The 14,953-nt window shown below is 39.7% G+C and overlaps 2 protein-coding genes across 4 annotated transcripts; one reads left to right on the forward strand and one right to left on the reverse strand.

The window, feature by feature from the left end:
• The first annotated feature begins 3,452 nt into the window (after window positions 1-3,452).
• On the forward strand, window positions 3,453-9,543 carry LOC112195844 (putative disease resistance protein RGA3). Of its 3 annotated transcripts, none has more exons than XM_040519124.1 (3): window positions 3,456-4,778; window positions 5,440-7,374; window positions 7,651-9,543. In XM_040519124.1, the coding sequence occupies exons 1-3, from the start codon at window positions 3,645-3,647 to the stop codon at window positions 8,797-8,799; spliced, it is 4,218 nt and encodes a 1,405-aa protein (XP_040375058.1). In that variant the 5' UTR covers window positions 3,456-3,644; the 3' UTR covers window positions 8,800-9,543. The 3 variants fall into 3 exon arrangements, with proteins under 3 accessions (XP_024191829.1, XP_040375058.1, XP_024191830.1); XM_024336062.2 differs by having other exon boundaries at window positions 3,810-3,944; window positions 4,396-4,778; window positions 5,440-9,543; XM_024336061.2 differs by having other exon boundaries at window positions 3,453-4,778; window positions 5,440-9,543.
• Window positions 9,544-13,158: 3,615 nt separating this feature from the next.
• Window positions 13,159-13,905, reverse strand: LOC112199247 (dr1-associated corepressor homolog). The gene has a single exon (XM_024340287.1). The coding sequence runs from the start codon at window positions 13,903-13,905 to the stop codon at window positions 13,159-13,161; it is 747 nt and encodes a 248-aa protein (XP_024196055.1).
• Window positions 13,906-14,953: the final 1,048 nt, after the last annotated feature.

A 14,953-nucleotide genomic window follows, 5' to 3' on the forward strand; every position in this document is an offset into this window, starting at 1 on the left:
CATACCATCTTATTGCTTCTGTATGTTGACGACATAGTTGTCACTGGTAGTAGCTCTTCTCATCTTGGCTCTTTTATTCAAGCTTTGGGGCGTGAATTTGACATCAAAGAGTTGGGTGCCCTAAGTTATTTTCTGGGTTTAGAAGTTCGTTCTTCCTCTCATGGGTTACATATCTCGCAGACAAAATATGCCATTGATCTTCTTCGTCGCAGCAACATGATTGAATGCCAGCCTTGCTCCACACCTCTTGCTACCAAAGCTGTGTTATCTGCTATTGGAGGTGAGCTTCTATCTAATCCTTCTGAGTACCGTTGTTTGGTTGGCTGTCTTCAGTATCTTGCTCTCACTCGACCTGATCTCGCCTATGCTATTAATCAAGTTGCTCAATTTATGAGTGCTCCACGGCAACCTCACATGGTCGCTGTTAAGCGGATTCTTCGATACTTGAAAGGTACTTTGGAATATGGCAATCTACTTCGGCCTTTTATCCGTACTCCTACAATTCATGCTTTCTCCGATGCCGATTGGGCTGGCTGTCCAGACTCACGGCGCTCTACCACGGGATATCTTCTTTACTTGGGTCCCAATCTTGTTTCTTGGTGTTCTAAAAAGCAGCCAACTGTGTCTCCCTCTAGCGCTGAATCAGAGTATCGTTCTCTTGCTCACGCTTATGCTGAAACTACATGGCTTTCTTATCTTCTTTATGAACTGGGACAACCGCTAGTCTTTCCCACTGTTCTCCATTGCGACAACCTCAATGCAACTTATATGGCTGCTAATCCTGTCTTCCATGCCCGCACTCGTCACATAGAGCTTGATTACCATTTTGTTCTCAAACGTGTTGCATTGGGCAGTCATCTTGTTCTTTTTGTACCCTCTGTTGATCGACCCGCTGATCTGCTCACTAAGGCTTTACACAAACCACGACATCAGCTTCTCTTGTCCAAACTTGTCTGCCACAGGCCGCCCAGTTTGCAGGGGGGTGTTAACTAACTTGTCCTTATCCTCTGTTGTGGATGTGATAACGTCCTATTGTGTTGATAAGTCTAAGCTAGCTGGCATAATTATCTTTTAGTTGTTGATGGATGTTTGTAATCTTAGCGTTCTAATTGTACTACGTTTGGTATACAGCAGCCTGGTTGTATTATAAATACAATTATTCAATACAAAGAATATATTCAGTTCCAGTAATTCTTCACAGTTTGACCCGATTACCTCCAAAGGTATACAAAGTTTTCGCAGAGAGTGTTATTCACAAGAAACAGAATTAAGTTAGAGCTAGTCTGATACAGTTGTGAGCTGTTTAGTTATAGTGGTATGACTAGAGTGAGCTCTTTGTATGTAACTCCTATTGCTAGTATTTTATGGATTTTTTTGTTGGGTCAAAAATCATTCATTTATAGGCTCTTCCCAAATTATACTAAGTGAATGTGTCCCTTGGAGAAAAGACCAATTCATTTTACCTGCATAAGCAAATTGCTTCAGACAATGGCTTAACAGCAGATGAGATTTTTCAAATGCAAAATGCAATTGTCATTTACATTAATATGTAAAAGTATATTAAGTAGACCGGCTGAGTAAGCAGCTTGATACAGACAAGATCACAAGAAGACCCTGAAATTGAAGACAATAAAATGTGATTTTCTAGTTGCATGAACTGAGGCCGAGTTTGCTCCCCTACGCATACACTGGCCACTAAGTAACTGGGTTTTTTTTGTTTTAGATTATAGGACACATGATTTCTGCAAATTGTAGGGGTCTCACAAAACAAAAAAATTGAAGCCTAGTTAAGCAAATGAGATCTACAAATAAGCTTTGTGGTAAAAATGAAGCTAGTTAGTCTATATTTTGCATTACTGAAAACTGTCAAAGACACTAAAGAAGATTTACAAGTACTCAAGGTTTCTCGGAACCAAAATTCTGTAGACTATTAGTCCCTAGATGCTTTTATATAAATGAAAGATTTTGTGAGAGAATGTTGAACTTAATTACTTATTGTTCTCTTTAATTTTGCAGAGAGTAACTCATTTACATAGAAGTACATGTACCCGTTCAAACAAGGTTTAAAATATCTGCGATATTTCTGATATATCCCCCGATATCTCATTTTTTCGATGAACCGATATATCTTGAGGAGTAAATATCTTATCTTCTATCATCAAATATCCCCGATATATTAGATATTTGCGATATATCCCTGATAAAGTGAAGAAATATCTGTAAAATTTGAGGTAAAAATATAAAAATAAAAATAAAAAAAAATAAAAATAAAAAACTCAGTAATTCTCTAAATGAAAATTTGTGTGAAGAGAGATCTCCTAAAGGCAAATCTGAGTGAGGAAAAATCCCCTCAAGGTGAATCTAGGTGAATATGGACAATCTTCTGTGGATGGAGGATTCCAATTTACATGTGAAGGTAATTTTGATCATACCACCCAAGATGAAGACCACGGAGTGAGAACAGTTGGTCATGGTGCTCAAGAGAAGATCCGTTATGGGAGGAGGACTAGAGGTGCAACTGATGATCAAAGTACCCCATCTGATGTTTCTTCAATTGCCTTAAGTTTTGACTCTATCAGTTTAGGCACAGAGCGCAGTGGAATCTCAAATGAATCTCATGAAGGCAACAATCAATTTGGTTATGATGCTTATGGATATAATCAATATGGAGAAGTATATGATCAGTCATCCAGTTGGGTTCATCCTTATTATCTCCTTATAGGGAAAACAGTCGGCAGCTCTAAAGAGATCTATAACTATCATGTTCATCACTACAATTTGCACTATATGGGTCATATGTCTTAGTTTGATTATTACATTTTCGTAGACCAGGGAGCGGCTTTTCAATTGTCTAGAGTCTCTTTTTGGATGTAAATGAAGTTGACATTCATATGTATTTATATGTAATTCTAAATTTCTAATAAATTGACTTTTTTCAAAAACGACATTTTGTTATCCTGTATCCCCGATATTTCCTATATCTCCCTTTTTTAAAGTACGGATAGATATGAAGATACTGATATTTAAAACCTTGCGTTCAAATGGTAAGACATACTTTCAATTTGACTTTAACCATGACTTCATCAAAAGTTACCCCTCAAAATATGGTGATCATTCACAAATCCCAAATTTATTATATTGAGTAATTGAGAATTCACTTCTCAAAATATACAAATCAAGTAACACTTTCTAATTAATTTCTATCAGAAATTTATATTTTGAAAATATCTCCAAGGCATAGGCGAAAGGTCGTATGATTTGGTTCGTAAAATCAATTAACTGCAAATGAGATCATCAGAATGCAAATTAAATTGTGATCATACATTCAAAGGACTTTTTGAAAGGTTTTTACAATTTTTTTTTTGCTTTGCCGTCACTACAGAAGAAATGTCTCAAAACGTGTATTATGTGGGACCGTGGGGCATTCTGAAACCGCTATCAATTTGGTATGTGCTGTAAGCCATTACCCCATGTTATTCTGTATTATTATCAGAATCTCAAAAGTTATGTTCTCTCTGTCCAAAACAGAGCCATGAATTCTATGAGAGGAAACCTCTGCAAGCCTACTGTATTCCATCTCTCTCTTTACTAATTGATTGAAGCACTACAGTACTGCTGCTTGTTCCGAGTTCGTGAGGAGGAAGATGGCAGCTGAATTTGTGCTCACTTTCGCTGCTGAGGGAATTCTGACCAAGGTGTCTTTACTTGCCTCTCGAGAACTCACTCTTTCTTGGGGGTTCAAGGCCGAACTGAAGAAGCTCGGAGAGTCCTTATCCAGCATTCAAGATCTCTTACGCGGCGCTGCGGATCATCAGGACAAGGCAGTAGAGAAGTGGGTCAAGAAACTGAAAGGCATAGCTCACGAGGCAGATGAAGTGTTGGATGAATTCAACTATGAAGTTCTCAGGCGCGAAGTGGAACTGCAAAACCACATGAAGAGAAAGGTACTCAACTTCCTTTCTGCCTCTAATCCCCTTTTGTTTCGTCTCAAAATGGCGCGTAAGATTAAGAAGATCAATGATGCTTTGGTGGAGCTTAAGAATGATGCAGCTCCCATCAACTTGGTTGCAAAGCCAAGCCCTGGAGGGGAACAGCCGGATCGAGATCAAACGGATTCAGTTTTTGAGAATGATGAAAAGGTTGTTGGAAGGGAGGATGTTGTGTCAAAAATAGTTGAGAGCTTGACCAACTCCAACAATCAGCAGCATCTTTCGGTTATGGCCGTTGTTGGAATGCCTGGACTGGGAAAGACGACTGTGGCTAAATCAGTGTACAATGAACCTGCCATAGATACACACTTCCATAAGAAAATATGGGTGTGCGTATCAAATACTTTTGATGTCGATGTGATTTTAAGCCAGATGTTAGAATCTCTAACGAGGCATACTGCTGCAGGAATGAAAAATCGAGATGCATTGATTAATTCTCTTCGAGATGAGTTGACAGAGAAAAAATATGTTCTTATACTAGATGATGTATGGAGCGGGGATAAATCAAAATGGGAGAGTTTGAAGAGTTGTTTGTCAAAGCTGAATTCTTCTCCGGGAAGCAGCATTATCATCACCACCCGCAGGGCCGATGTGGCATCTATTGCTGAAACGTCTATTGCTAAAATACTCCCCAGACCTGAACTGAGATATCTATCAGATGAAGAATGTTGGTCCATTCTGAAGCAAAGAGCATTGAATTTAGAGGTGAATGATGTCATTGATGCAGATCGAGAAAGGATTGGGAGGGCGATTGCTGAAAAGTGTGGAGGAGTACCCTTAGCTGCAAAGGTACTCGGTTTTATTTATTTTATATTAACAAAGATTCCCCTTTTTTCTTTTCATTTACAACAAAAATATCTTTTGGTTTTGTACGTAATTTTAATTTGAATGCACCCCCCTACAAAATAGAATATAAGGGAGCTCTGAGAGCTAGCTACAACCCAAAGTTGGCCATCCACCAACAGTAGCCACGTACCATATTGAAACCTCATCCATCGCTTCTCTAAGAGCCAGTACAGTATCTTTCAAAATACCCATCCACCAACAGTTGAAATTAACTTTCTTATTGAATCCACTTCATAGAGTTTTTGATATAAAAACTTTGTTTTTAGCGAAATTATGTTAGTAGATAAAAAACGATTAGATTGTGCCTTGTGCTGGAGCCATGAGAAAAGAGAGCATCCTAATTATGTACTCTAGATTGAAAGCAGTTGCAACATATTATCACGAGGCCTTAGCTTTTAGTACAAAATCTTGTTTTTCTGAAACAACATACAAGGCAGAGGGACATATTGTGGACAAAAACAGAATTCCAAATAGAAAAAAATAGAAAATATGTTAGTATGATTTTCAACTCACGAGTATGTTTAACATTAGACTTTGAAAGTTTGAATTCCAATCTCATATGACAAGTTATCCAAAATCTAAACTGTAATCTCATATGATGCAGGTTTTGGGAAGCATAATGCGCTCTAAAACTAGTAGAGATGAATGGTTGGAAATTCAAGAAAGTGAAATATGGGACTTACCTGGAGAAGAGGATAGAATCATGTCGGTATTGAAGTTGAGTTTTAATAACTTGAAGTCACTGCCTTTGAAGCAATGTTTTGCATATTGCTCAATGTTGAAGAAAGATTTCGAAGTTGAAAGAGATAATTTGATCCAACTTTGGATGGCTCAGGGATTGCTTCAGCTGTCTACTGACAATCATGATGAAATGGAGGATACAGGCAAAAAATATTTTGATACGCTATTGAAAAACTCCTTATTTCAAGAGGTAACTAAAGGTAGCACTATTACCAAGTACACGATGCACGATCTTGTGCATGATCTTGCAGAAGAAGTATCCAAAAGTGAGAGCTTGACACAAGATTTGAATGATACATGCGAGGTTCGACATGTTGCACGTATTCCTCCTTCAACATTAGAAAACTTGTCAGAAGTGACTGTGAGGAGATTGCACTCACTATTTTCAAATGATCAGGTCCCAGATATCATTTTCTGCAAGGTTAGAGTATTGCGGGTCTTAAGTTTACAAGGGCCAAAAATTCAAGAGTTGTCAAATTCATTTGGCAAGTTAAAGCACTTGAGATATCTAGACGTCTCATATTCAAGAATCAAAGCACTTCCCAAGTCAATTGGCAAGCTCTATAACCTTCAAACATTGAGAATGCAGGGTACTTATAATCTTAAAGAGGCTCCACGGGAAATGCAAAACTTGATCAACTTGAGGCATCTTTATTTTGAGAAGCTTATGGAATTTCCAGCTGGAATATTCAGGGGATTAGCTAATCTCCGAACATTGTCTTATGTTAATGTGGGTAAGGAGATGGGTCTTGGAATTGAGGAATTGGTTGGCTTGAACCAATTGAAAGGTGAATTAATCATTCGTAATCTGGAAAATATAAGGGATGAAGAAGAAGCAAAGAAGGCAAAATTAGAGGACAAGAAAAATGTACTGGAGCTAAGTTATGTATGGGCAAGAAGCAGAAGCAATCCAGAAGGTTTGGAGAGTAGGCCGAGGAGCAACATTAATGACGAGAATGTGCTAGAAGGACTCAAACCACATACCAAGTTGGAGAGCTTGAGGATTGAAAACTTCATGGGTGATAAATTTCCTTCATGGATGATGAGAAACCCTCTGCCTCTCAACAATTTGAAGAAGGTCCGCCTTTTTGGCTGTCGTAGATGCGAAGGGCTCCCAATACTAGGCCATCTACCGGGTCTTGGACATGTCGAGATTTCTGAAATGCATAACCTAAAACGCTTGGGAAGTGAATTGTATGGTTACAATCCTCGTGCGGCTTCACGAGAGAAGGAGACAATGGTCTTATTTCCAGCACTGAAAACATTAATCATTAGGCAGTGCGGTGAGCTAACTGAATGGATGGAAGCACCCACAACGATGACATCGTCAACAAGTAAAGTAGTGGTGTTCCCTTGCTTGGAGAAGTTGACTCTCGGGAGTTGTCCCTTATTGAGAAATGCTCCAAGTCATTTCCCATCTCTCAAGGAGTTGTCGATATGGGGCATGGACAGCGAGAAGCCGATGGCAAGTATATGCAATGAAGTGAGCACTCTGACTTCTCTCAAGATAGATAACATCAAGGGGCTTACTTCGCTGTCCTCGGAGATGCTGAAGAAGAACAAGAATCTCACATCTTTGGAGATCTGGAATTGTGATGAGATGATTCGTATTGCTCCAAATGTATTTGGCTGCTGCGCAAATCTTAGGGAGCTGAAGATTCGGAATTGTAAAAAACTGGAGCATCTAGCCGAGGGTCTAGACACGCTCCCTCTCCTCGAGAAGTTGACGATAGATGGTTGTCCTACACTAGAGTTCATTCCGATTGACCATGACATGGCATCCCTCCGCGAATTGGAGATAGAAGATTGTGATGGATTATCTAGTATTGGCCTACTCGATCATTGCACCTCTCTACAAGAATTGGAGATAAGCGGATGTGGAAATCTAACATCCATTCCAATCTCACAAGGCCTTGCATCTCTCCACAAATTGGATATTTGGAATTGTGATGCACTATCTAGTATTGGGATACTCGATCACTGCACCTCTCGACAAGAATTGGAGATAAGCAGATGTGGAAATCTAACATCCATTCCAATCTCACAAGGCCTTGCATCCCTCCGCGAATTGGAGATAGTAGATTGTGATGGATTATCTAGTATTGGCCTACTCGATCATTGCACCTCTCTACAGGAATCGAAGATATGGGGATGTAGAAATCTAACATCCATTCCAATCTCACAGGGCCTTGCCTCTCTCCGCAAATTGGATATTTGGAAGTGTGATGGACTATCTAGTATTGGCATACTCGATCACTGCACCTCTCTACAGGAATTGAAGATACGGCGATGTAGAAATTTAACATCCATTCCAATCTCACAAGGCCTTGCATCTCTCCGCAAATTGGATATTTGGAATTGTGATGGACTATCTAGTATTGGCATACTCGATCACTGCACCTCTCGACAAGAATTGGAGATAAGCGGATGTGGAAATCTAACATCCATTCCAATCTCACAAGGCCTTGCATCCCTCCGCGAATTGGAGATAGTAGATTGTGATGGATTATCTAGTATTGGCCTACTCGATCATTGCACCTCTCTACAGGAATTGAAGATATGGGGAGGTAGAAATCTAACATCCATTCCAATCTCACAGGGCCTTGCCTCTCTCCGCAAATTGGATATTTGGAAGTGTGATGGACTATCTAGTATTGGCATACTCGATCATTGCACCTCTCTACAGGAATTGAAGATTCGGCGATGTAGAAATCTAACATCCATTCCAATCTCACAAGGCCTTGCATCTCTCCGCAAATTGGATATTTGGAATTGTGATAGACTATCTAGTATTGGCATACTCGATCACTGCACCTCTCTACAAGAATTGGAGATAAGCGGATGTGGAAATCTAACATCCATTCCAATCTCACAAGGCCTTGCATCCCTCCGCGAATTGGAGATAGTAGATTGTGATGGATTATCTAGTATTGGCCTACTCGATCACTGCACCTCTCTTCAGGAATTGAAGATATGGGGATGTAGAAATCTAACATCCATTCCAATCTCACAGGGCCTTGCCTCTCTCCGCAAATTGGATGTTTGGAAGTGTGATGGACTATCTAGTATTGGCATACTCGATCACTGCACCTCTCTACAGGAATTGAAGATACGGCGATGTAGAAATCTAACATCCATTCCAATCTCACAAGGCCTTGCATCTCTCCGCAATTTGGATATTCTAAGAGTGTGGTGGGTTAACAGCCCTACCGTGCGGGATTGAAAACTGTCCCTCGCTTCAGGAATTAATGATATCCGGTTGCTCAAGTCTAGAGACCATTTCGTTTACACGTGTCCTCCCATCTCTCCTCAAATTGCAAGTTTACAGCTGCGATGAATTATCTTGCTTGGCTATCATCGAATACTGTCCCTCGCTTCAGGAATTGAGTGTAAGAAAATGCCCCAAGCTAGCATCCATTTCATTTTCTACGGATTTGAATCCATGTCTTAAGGAGTTGCATATAAAGGATTGCAATGGTCTATCATCTCTTCCAGATTTCGACAGTTTCACTTCCTTCCACAAATTGGATATTTTGAAGTGTGGTGCCAGTGGTGGGTTAACGGTCCTACCGTGCGGGATTGAAAACTGCACCTCTCTTCAGGAATTAATGATATCGGATCCGGATCCTCTCTAACCCAACAATCTACCTAAGCTACCTAAGCTTTGAGTGAGGTGATGACACATGACTTTTATGAGATCCAATGGTCTACAACAAACTCACATGATTTTTCTCTCTTATTTTTAACTTTTATTTTGTCTCTTCCCAACCTTGTTTCTTCTGTCTGTACTTTATCTTTTCACTTCTGTTCTTTCTCTCTCTCTTTCTTTCTGTTCTTCTATCTTAATTACTAGACCCAAAATCTCATACTTCTATCACCACCCCTGTGCGCTCTTCTTAAGTAGTGGACCTGGGTCTATGTATGAATTTGAGTATTACATACTGAAAGAAGACTATAGAAGCTGAGAGAAAAAGCTAGAAATGCAAATATATTCACGTGAAAAATGAGCCAAGCCAAACTATTACATGTTACAATGAGATATATATAGTACTAACTACACTTAGTAGAGAGCACCATGTGGCATACAGCTGTAAGGCACAACGTAACTAAACATGCTAATTAATAGACTAGCTAACTAATTAGCACTAATTAACTAATTGGCTGACTAATTATAACAAACTGAGACTTGGACTGGAGCAGCACTATATGTCATCTTAACATCCCTCCTCAGCTTCATGCTTGGCTACAAGCATTAAGCTGGCACAGAAGCGTTGATGTTGAGGTGAGCAAAGGCCTTTAGTGAAAAGATCAGCAAGCTGCTCCTTTGAAGTAACAAAACGCAATTTGATAGTGCCTGCTTTGACTTGAATTCTTGTGAAGTGTACATCAAACTCAATATGCTTGAGTTTTGAATGATAGACTGGGTTTGTAGCCAAGGCAAGTGCTGAAATGTTGTCACAGTGCAAGGTAGGAACTTCTTGAAGCTCAATGTGTAAATCCTTAATCAAATGTAGCAGCCACTGTCTCTCAGAAGTTGTATCAGCCATGCTGCGGTATTCAGCCTCAGTTGAGGACCCGGATACAGCAGTTTGCTTCTTGCTACACCAAGAAATGGGTGCAGAATCAAGTAGTATAACAAACCTGGTTGTTGACTTCCAATCATTTGGATCTCCTGCTCAATCTGCATCACAATATGTTTGCAATTGAACTACCTTGTTAACATGAGCATCTATACCCCTCCTGAAAAGCAGGCCATGATCAATGCTGCCTTTAACATATCTTAGTATTCTCTTTGCAGCAATCAAATGATCATCAGTTGGATTGTGCATGAGTTGACAAACAGAATTAACACTATAAGCAATGCCAGGCCTTGTAAAGGTGAGATATTGTAGACAGCCCACTATACTTCGGAAGTGAGTAGCATCATGATGATCAAGTGGTTTTCAAGGAGTGAGATGAGTGTGACAGTTATCAAGACCTGCCTTATGCACCAAATCAGTTGCATATTTATGTTGACAAACAAATATTCCACCATCTGTCAAATACTTGACCTCGAGACCAAGAAAGAAATGTAATTTGCCAAGGTCTGTCATATCAAACTCAAGTTGAAGAGCAGACTTAACTTCTGCAATGAGTATCTCACTATTACCTGTAATAATGATATCATCAACATAGAGCAGAAGATATACCTTTGAGGTTCCAGTGGTTTTCACAAATAGACTAGGGTCTGCAAAAGAGGAAGAGAAGCCAATGGATGGAAGATAATTGGTAAATCTGTCATTCCAGGCCCTTGGTGCCTGTTTTAAGCCATAGAGTGATTTGTTCAGCTTACACAATAAGGAAGATGCAGATGGATGTTCAAAACCACCAGGTTGAGACATGTACACTTCTTCATTTAGTATGCCATGCAGAAAAGCATTTTTACATCCATCTGATGAAGTTGCCAACCAAAATGTGCAGCATAGGCAAGAATAAGTCGAACAGTGGTGTGCCTAACTACAGGGGAGAAAGTCTCTTCATAATCGATGCCATATTCTTGGCTAAAGCCTCTGGCAACAAGCCTTGCCTTGTGCCTAGCAATAGAACCAACTGCATTTCTCTTTACTTTGAACAACCATTTACATGAAACTAGATTTTTCCCTGGAGGAAGTGGAACGAGAGTCCAAGTTTGTTGCTTCATTAAGGCATCATATTCCTCCTGCATGGCTTGTTTCCATACTGGAACTTGTAATGCTTCCTTGTAAGAGCATGGTTCAAGATCAACTGGATCAGTGCTTGATGATGACATAATGGACAGAAAACACTTCTTTTTGACAACTCCTCTCTTGCTTCTTGTTAACATAGGATGTTCATTATCAGTTGTAGTAAGACCAGTCACAGGATGTAAAATATTTGCATTAGACACCTGACAAAGAGGCCTAGAAGGAGAGCATGCTACTACAATTGATGTAGAACCATGCCAGCTTGAGAGTTAACATTTAATTTACCATCATTTTCGTCAAAATGTATTTCAGTGTGAGCATGAGGACTAAAAGCTGGATAGAGCTCAGAATTAGGTTCAGTAGTATGAATGACTGGTTCATGATCAACAAAATTGCATAACTGAGTGTCCTCAGAATTACTTGAGCTGGATCCACTGCTATTTATATCATCAGGTAAACTGGAGCTATCTGATACATTGTCAGCTGTGTGTGGTGCAGAAAAAGAGGACTGACCTGAGTTATGGACGTGGTATGTTGGCAAGGAACAGTGAGTATTAGATTGAGTAAGATAAGAGCTAGTGACAGTAGCTTGTGGAGCAGGTGAGGATAAGACAGATGATATAGGTTGTGTAGGCTTGCTATGTATAACTCTATAAGGAAAGCAGGTCTCCTCAAAAAACACATGTCTTGAGATGATATATCTTTTGGTAGCAGGACTATAGCAGATATATCCCTTTTAGCAGGCAGCAAATCCCAGAAAGATGCATCTCATTGTTTTTGGTTGGAGTTTATTTGATTTGTAAGGAGTAAGTAGAGGGTAGCAAGCACAACCAAAGACCCTGAGTAGTTCAAGTGCAGGCTGAGTTTGATACAACCTTTCAAAAGGAGAAGACATATTGAGAACAGCAGTAGGCATCCTGTTTATCAAATATGTAGAACTTGCACATGCATGATACCAGAATTGTGATGGTAGAGAGGCAGCTTGAAGTAGAGTTACTGCAGTTTCCCTCACATGTCTATTTTTCCTTTCTGAAACACCATTTTGTTCTGGGGTATAAGGGCAAGATACATGATGAATGATTCCATTGTCTGCTAAAAAAGTCCTGAATTGAGTGCTCATATATTCTCCTCCTCCATCACTTCTAAGGCATTTAATCTTTGCAGTAAATTGTGTAAAGACAAGTGCACACAGAGATTTGAAGTAAGAGAACACTTCATTTTTATTTTTCATGGGAAACATCCATGTAAATCTGGTACAATCATCTATGAACAAAACAAGGTATCTGAATCCATCAATTGACACATAGGGAGAAGGCCCCCATACATAAGAGTGTACAAGATCAAATGGAACTGAGCATCTAGACTGTGAACTAGAGAATGGTAATTTCTGAAACTTGCCTAAAAGACATGGTTCACAAATTGTGGATTCAGAACCTACTGTACTAGAGAGATTACACTTATTCAGCATGTGTCTAACAACTTCATTGGAAGGGTGACCAAACCTCTGATGTCACAAGGAGTGCTTCACAAGCTTTCCAACATAAGCAGTATAGGTGGCAGGTAAGCAGTCTGAAGAAGATGCAGATGGCTTTACCTTGTTTGTTAGGGGTGTTGAAGAAGCTGACAATTGAAGTGGCAGATCAAAAGGTGTAGGGTACAACCTTACTCAACCCTTTGTAAAGTATTTTGCCCAACACTTTGTCCCGAATCACACACATAAACTCATCAAACCACATTAGGCAATTATTTTGTTTACACAGTTGATAGATAGATAGTAAGTGTGCAGCAAGCTCAGGTATTAACAAAACATTAGTCAGCTTTAGTGATCCCAGCATGGTGTTACCAGAATGAGTTATTTTGAGCTGAGATCCATTACCAATCTACACAGAATCAGAAGCAGTATAGGGCACAGTGTTGTGGAGCATTTGAGCATTGCTTGTCATGTGGTTAGTTGCACTAGTATCAGCAAGCCAGAATTGAGGTGTATTGGTGGTTGCAGCAAGCATGGCAGTGACCTCTTTATCTTCATTCTGATGTTGCTGTTGATTTGGAAAACCAATTATGTAATAACATCTATCTACAGTATGATTCATCTTGCCACAGAATTGACAGCCCCCATTATTATTGAAGTTCTGACCATTGTTGAATCCTGGATAGTTAGAGAGTGTTCTGCAGGTCCTGGCACCATGTCCATTCTTTCCACAAAGTTGACATGCAACTGGATTACCATTAGTTTTGCCTCCTCCATTGTTAAATCCCTGATTAGTATTGTTGTTGATAAAACCAAATCCTCCAGCTGCAGCATTAAAGTTGCCACCATTGTTGAACCCTGAGTTATTGAAACTTGAGTTGTTTAAACCAAAACCTCCATTCTTGACACCAAAGTTGTTCATTCTACCTCCTTGACCATTATTGAATCTGGGATTGCCCCTTCCAGCATAGAATCCAGTGATAGGGAGTATAGGTTCAGTAATAGTATAGGCATTGATTGGTGAAAAACCATATGGAATGGCAGGTATGGATAAGTAGGTGGTTTGAGCAGAAACTGGCAATGTGTTAAAACCAGGAGGTGAGACTGGAGCATGCAGCATAGTTTGCATCTGAGATTGAGGTTGATGTTGAACCATGGTAGAGGTAGATGGTGCAACTGACATATTCTGATGAAGTTAAGGTTGCATTGCAAAGGGTTGAGATATGGTAGAAAAGCTATCACTTGTGGTGGATGAACTGTTCTTGGCTACCATTGCAGTGAGTGGTAAAGAGTTTTGGGACTCCATCTCAATATCAACTTCTGCAACTTTGAGTAGTGTCTTGAGTGTGGCCAAAGATGCACTGCAATATTGAGCTCTTATTACAGTTTTGATGGCTGCAAATTCAGCAGGTAATCCTCTAAGAACAGTTACTACAACATCTTCATCATCAACAGAGACACCAACTGTTTCAAGGGCATCTCTAGCCACTTTGATTTTGTCCAGATATGATTCAATATCATCATTTCCCTTTCTTAGGTTTTGAAGGTTTGACTTTAGCTGTAGAATATTCTGCTTATTGGATGCAGCAAACTTCTCTCTCAGGTTGTCCCAAAGTTGCCTAGCAGACTTGCTTCCCACAACATATGTCATTGCAATAGGACTCAGAGTTTGTCCAATCATATTGATGATACTTTGATCCTGAGTTTTCCAGTTGATGTAGTCAAGAGAGACAGCGCTAGTCACACCATCAGTAGTAAGAACGAACTGTGAAGGACAAGCACAGGTCCTATCCACATAACGAAATAGGTTCTGGCCTCTCAAGAATGATTCCATTCGGAACAGCCAAGTAGGATAGTTTGTTTCATCAAGTAGGATATTAGGCAAATACACAGTAGTATGTGAGTGAGAGTGAACAGAGCATGATGAGCTAGATGTAGCAGAGCTGGAAGCAGCCATGATTCAAGTACTAAATTTGCTTCACACGAGTGATGAGGTTTGTTGATCTAAAGGTTCATACGGAAAACGAGCTTAATATCTTTACAGTAGCTTGAAAATAACAGGATAATCCTCAAGGAACCAGTTGGTATCCAAAAATCCTCAGAAATCCTCAAAATTAGGGTTTCAATCTAATTTGTTCGAACACACAATCTTGAATCTCTTCACACTAGCTATGAATCAACAAGATAATCTTCACATGAACAAC

Source organism: Rosa chinensis, chromosome 4 (genome assembly GCF_002994745.2).
Source record: "Rosa chinensis cultivar Old Blush chromosome 4, RchiOBHm-V2, whole genome shotgun sequence".
In the NCBI taxonomy this organism is placed as follows: Eukaryota; Viridiplantae; Streptophyta; class Magnoliopsida; order Rosales; family Rosaceae; genus Rosa; species Rosa chinensis.

Coding starts and splice junctions, on each gene's coding strand:
- LOC112195844 (XM_024336061.2), top strand. CDS start 3,645: ATGGCAGCTGAATTTGTGCTCACTTTCGCTGCTGAGGGAATTCTGACC. Junction 4,779..5,439: donor GAGTACCCTTAGCTGCAAAG/GTACTCGGTTTT, acceptor CATATGATGCAG/GTTTTGGGAAGCATAATGCG.
- LOC112199247 (XM_024340287.1), bottom strand. CDS start 13,905: ATGGTTCAACATCAACCTCAATCTCAGATGCAAACTATGCTGCATGCT.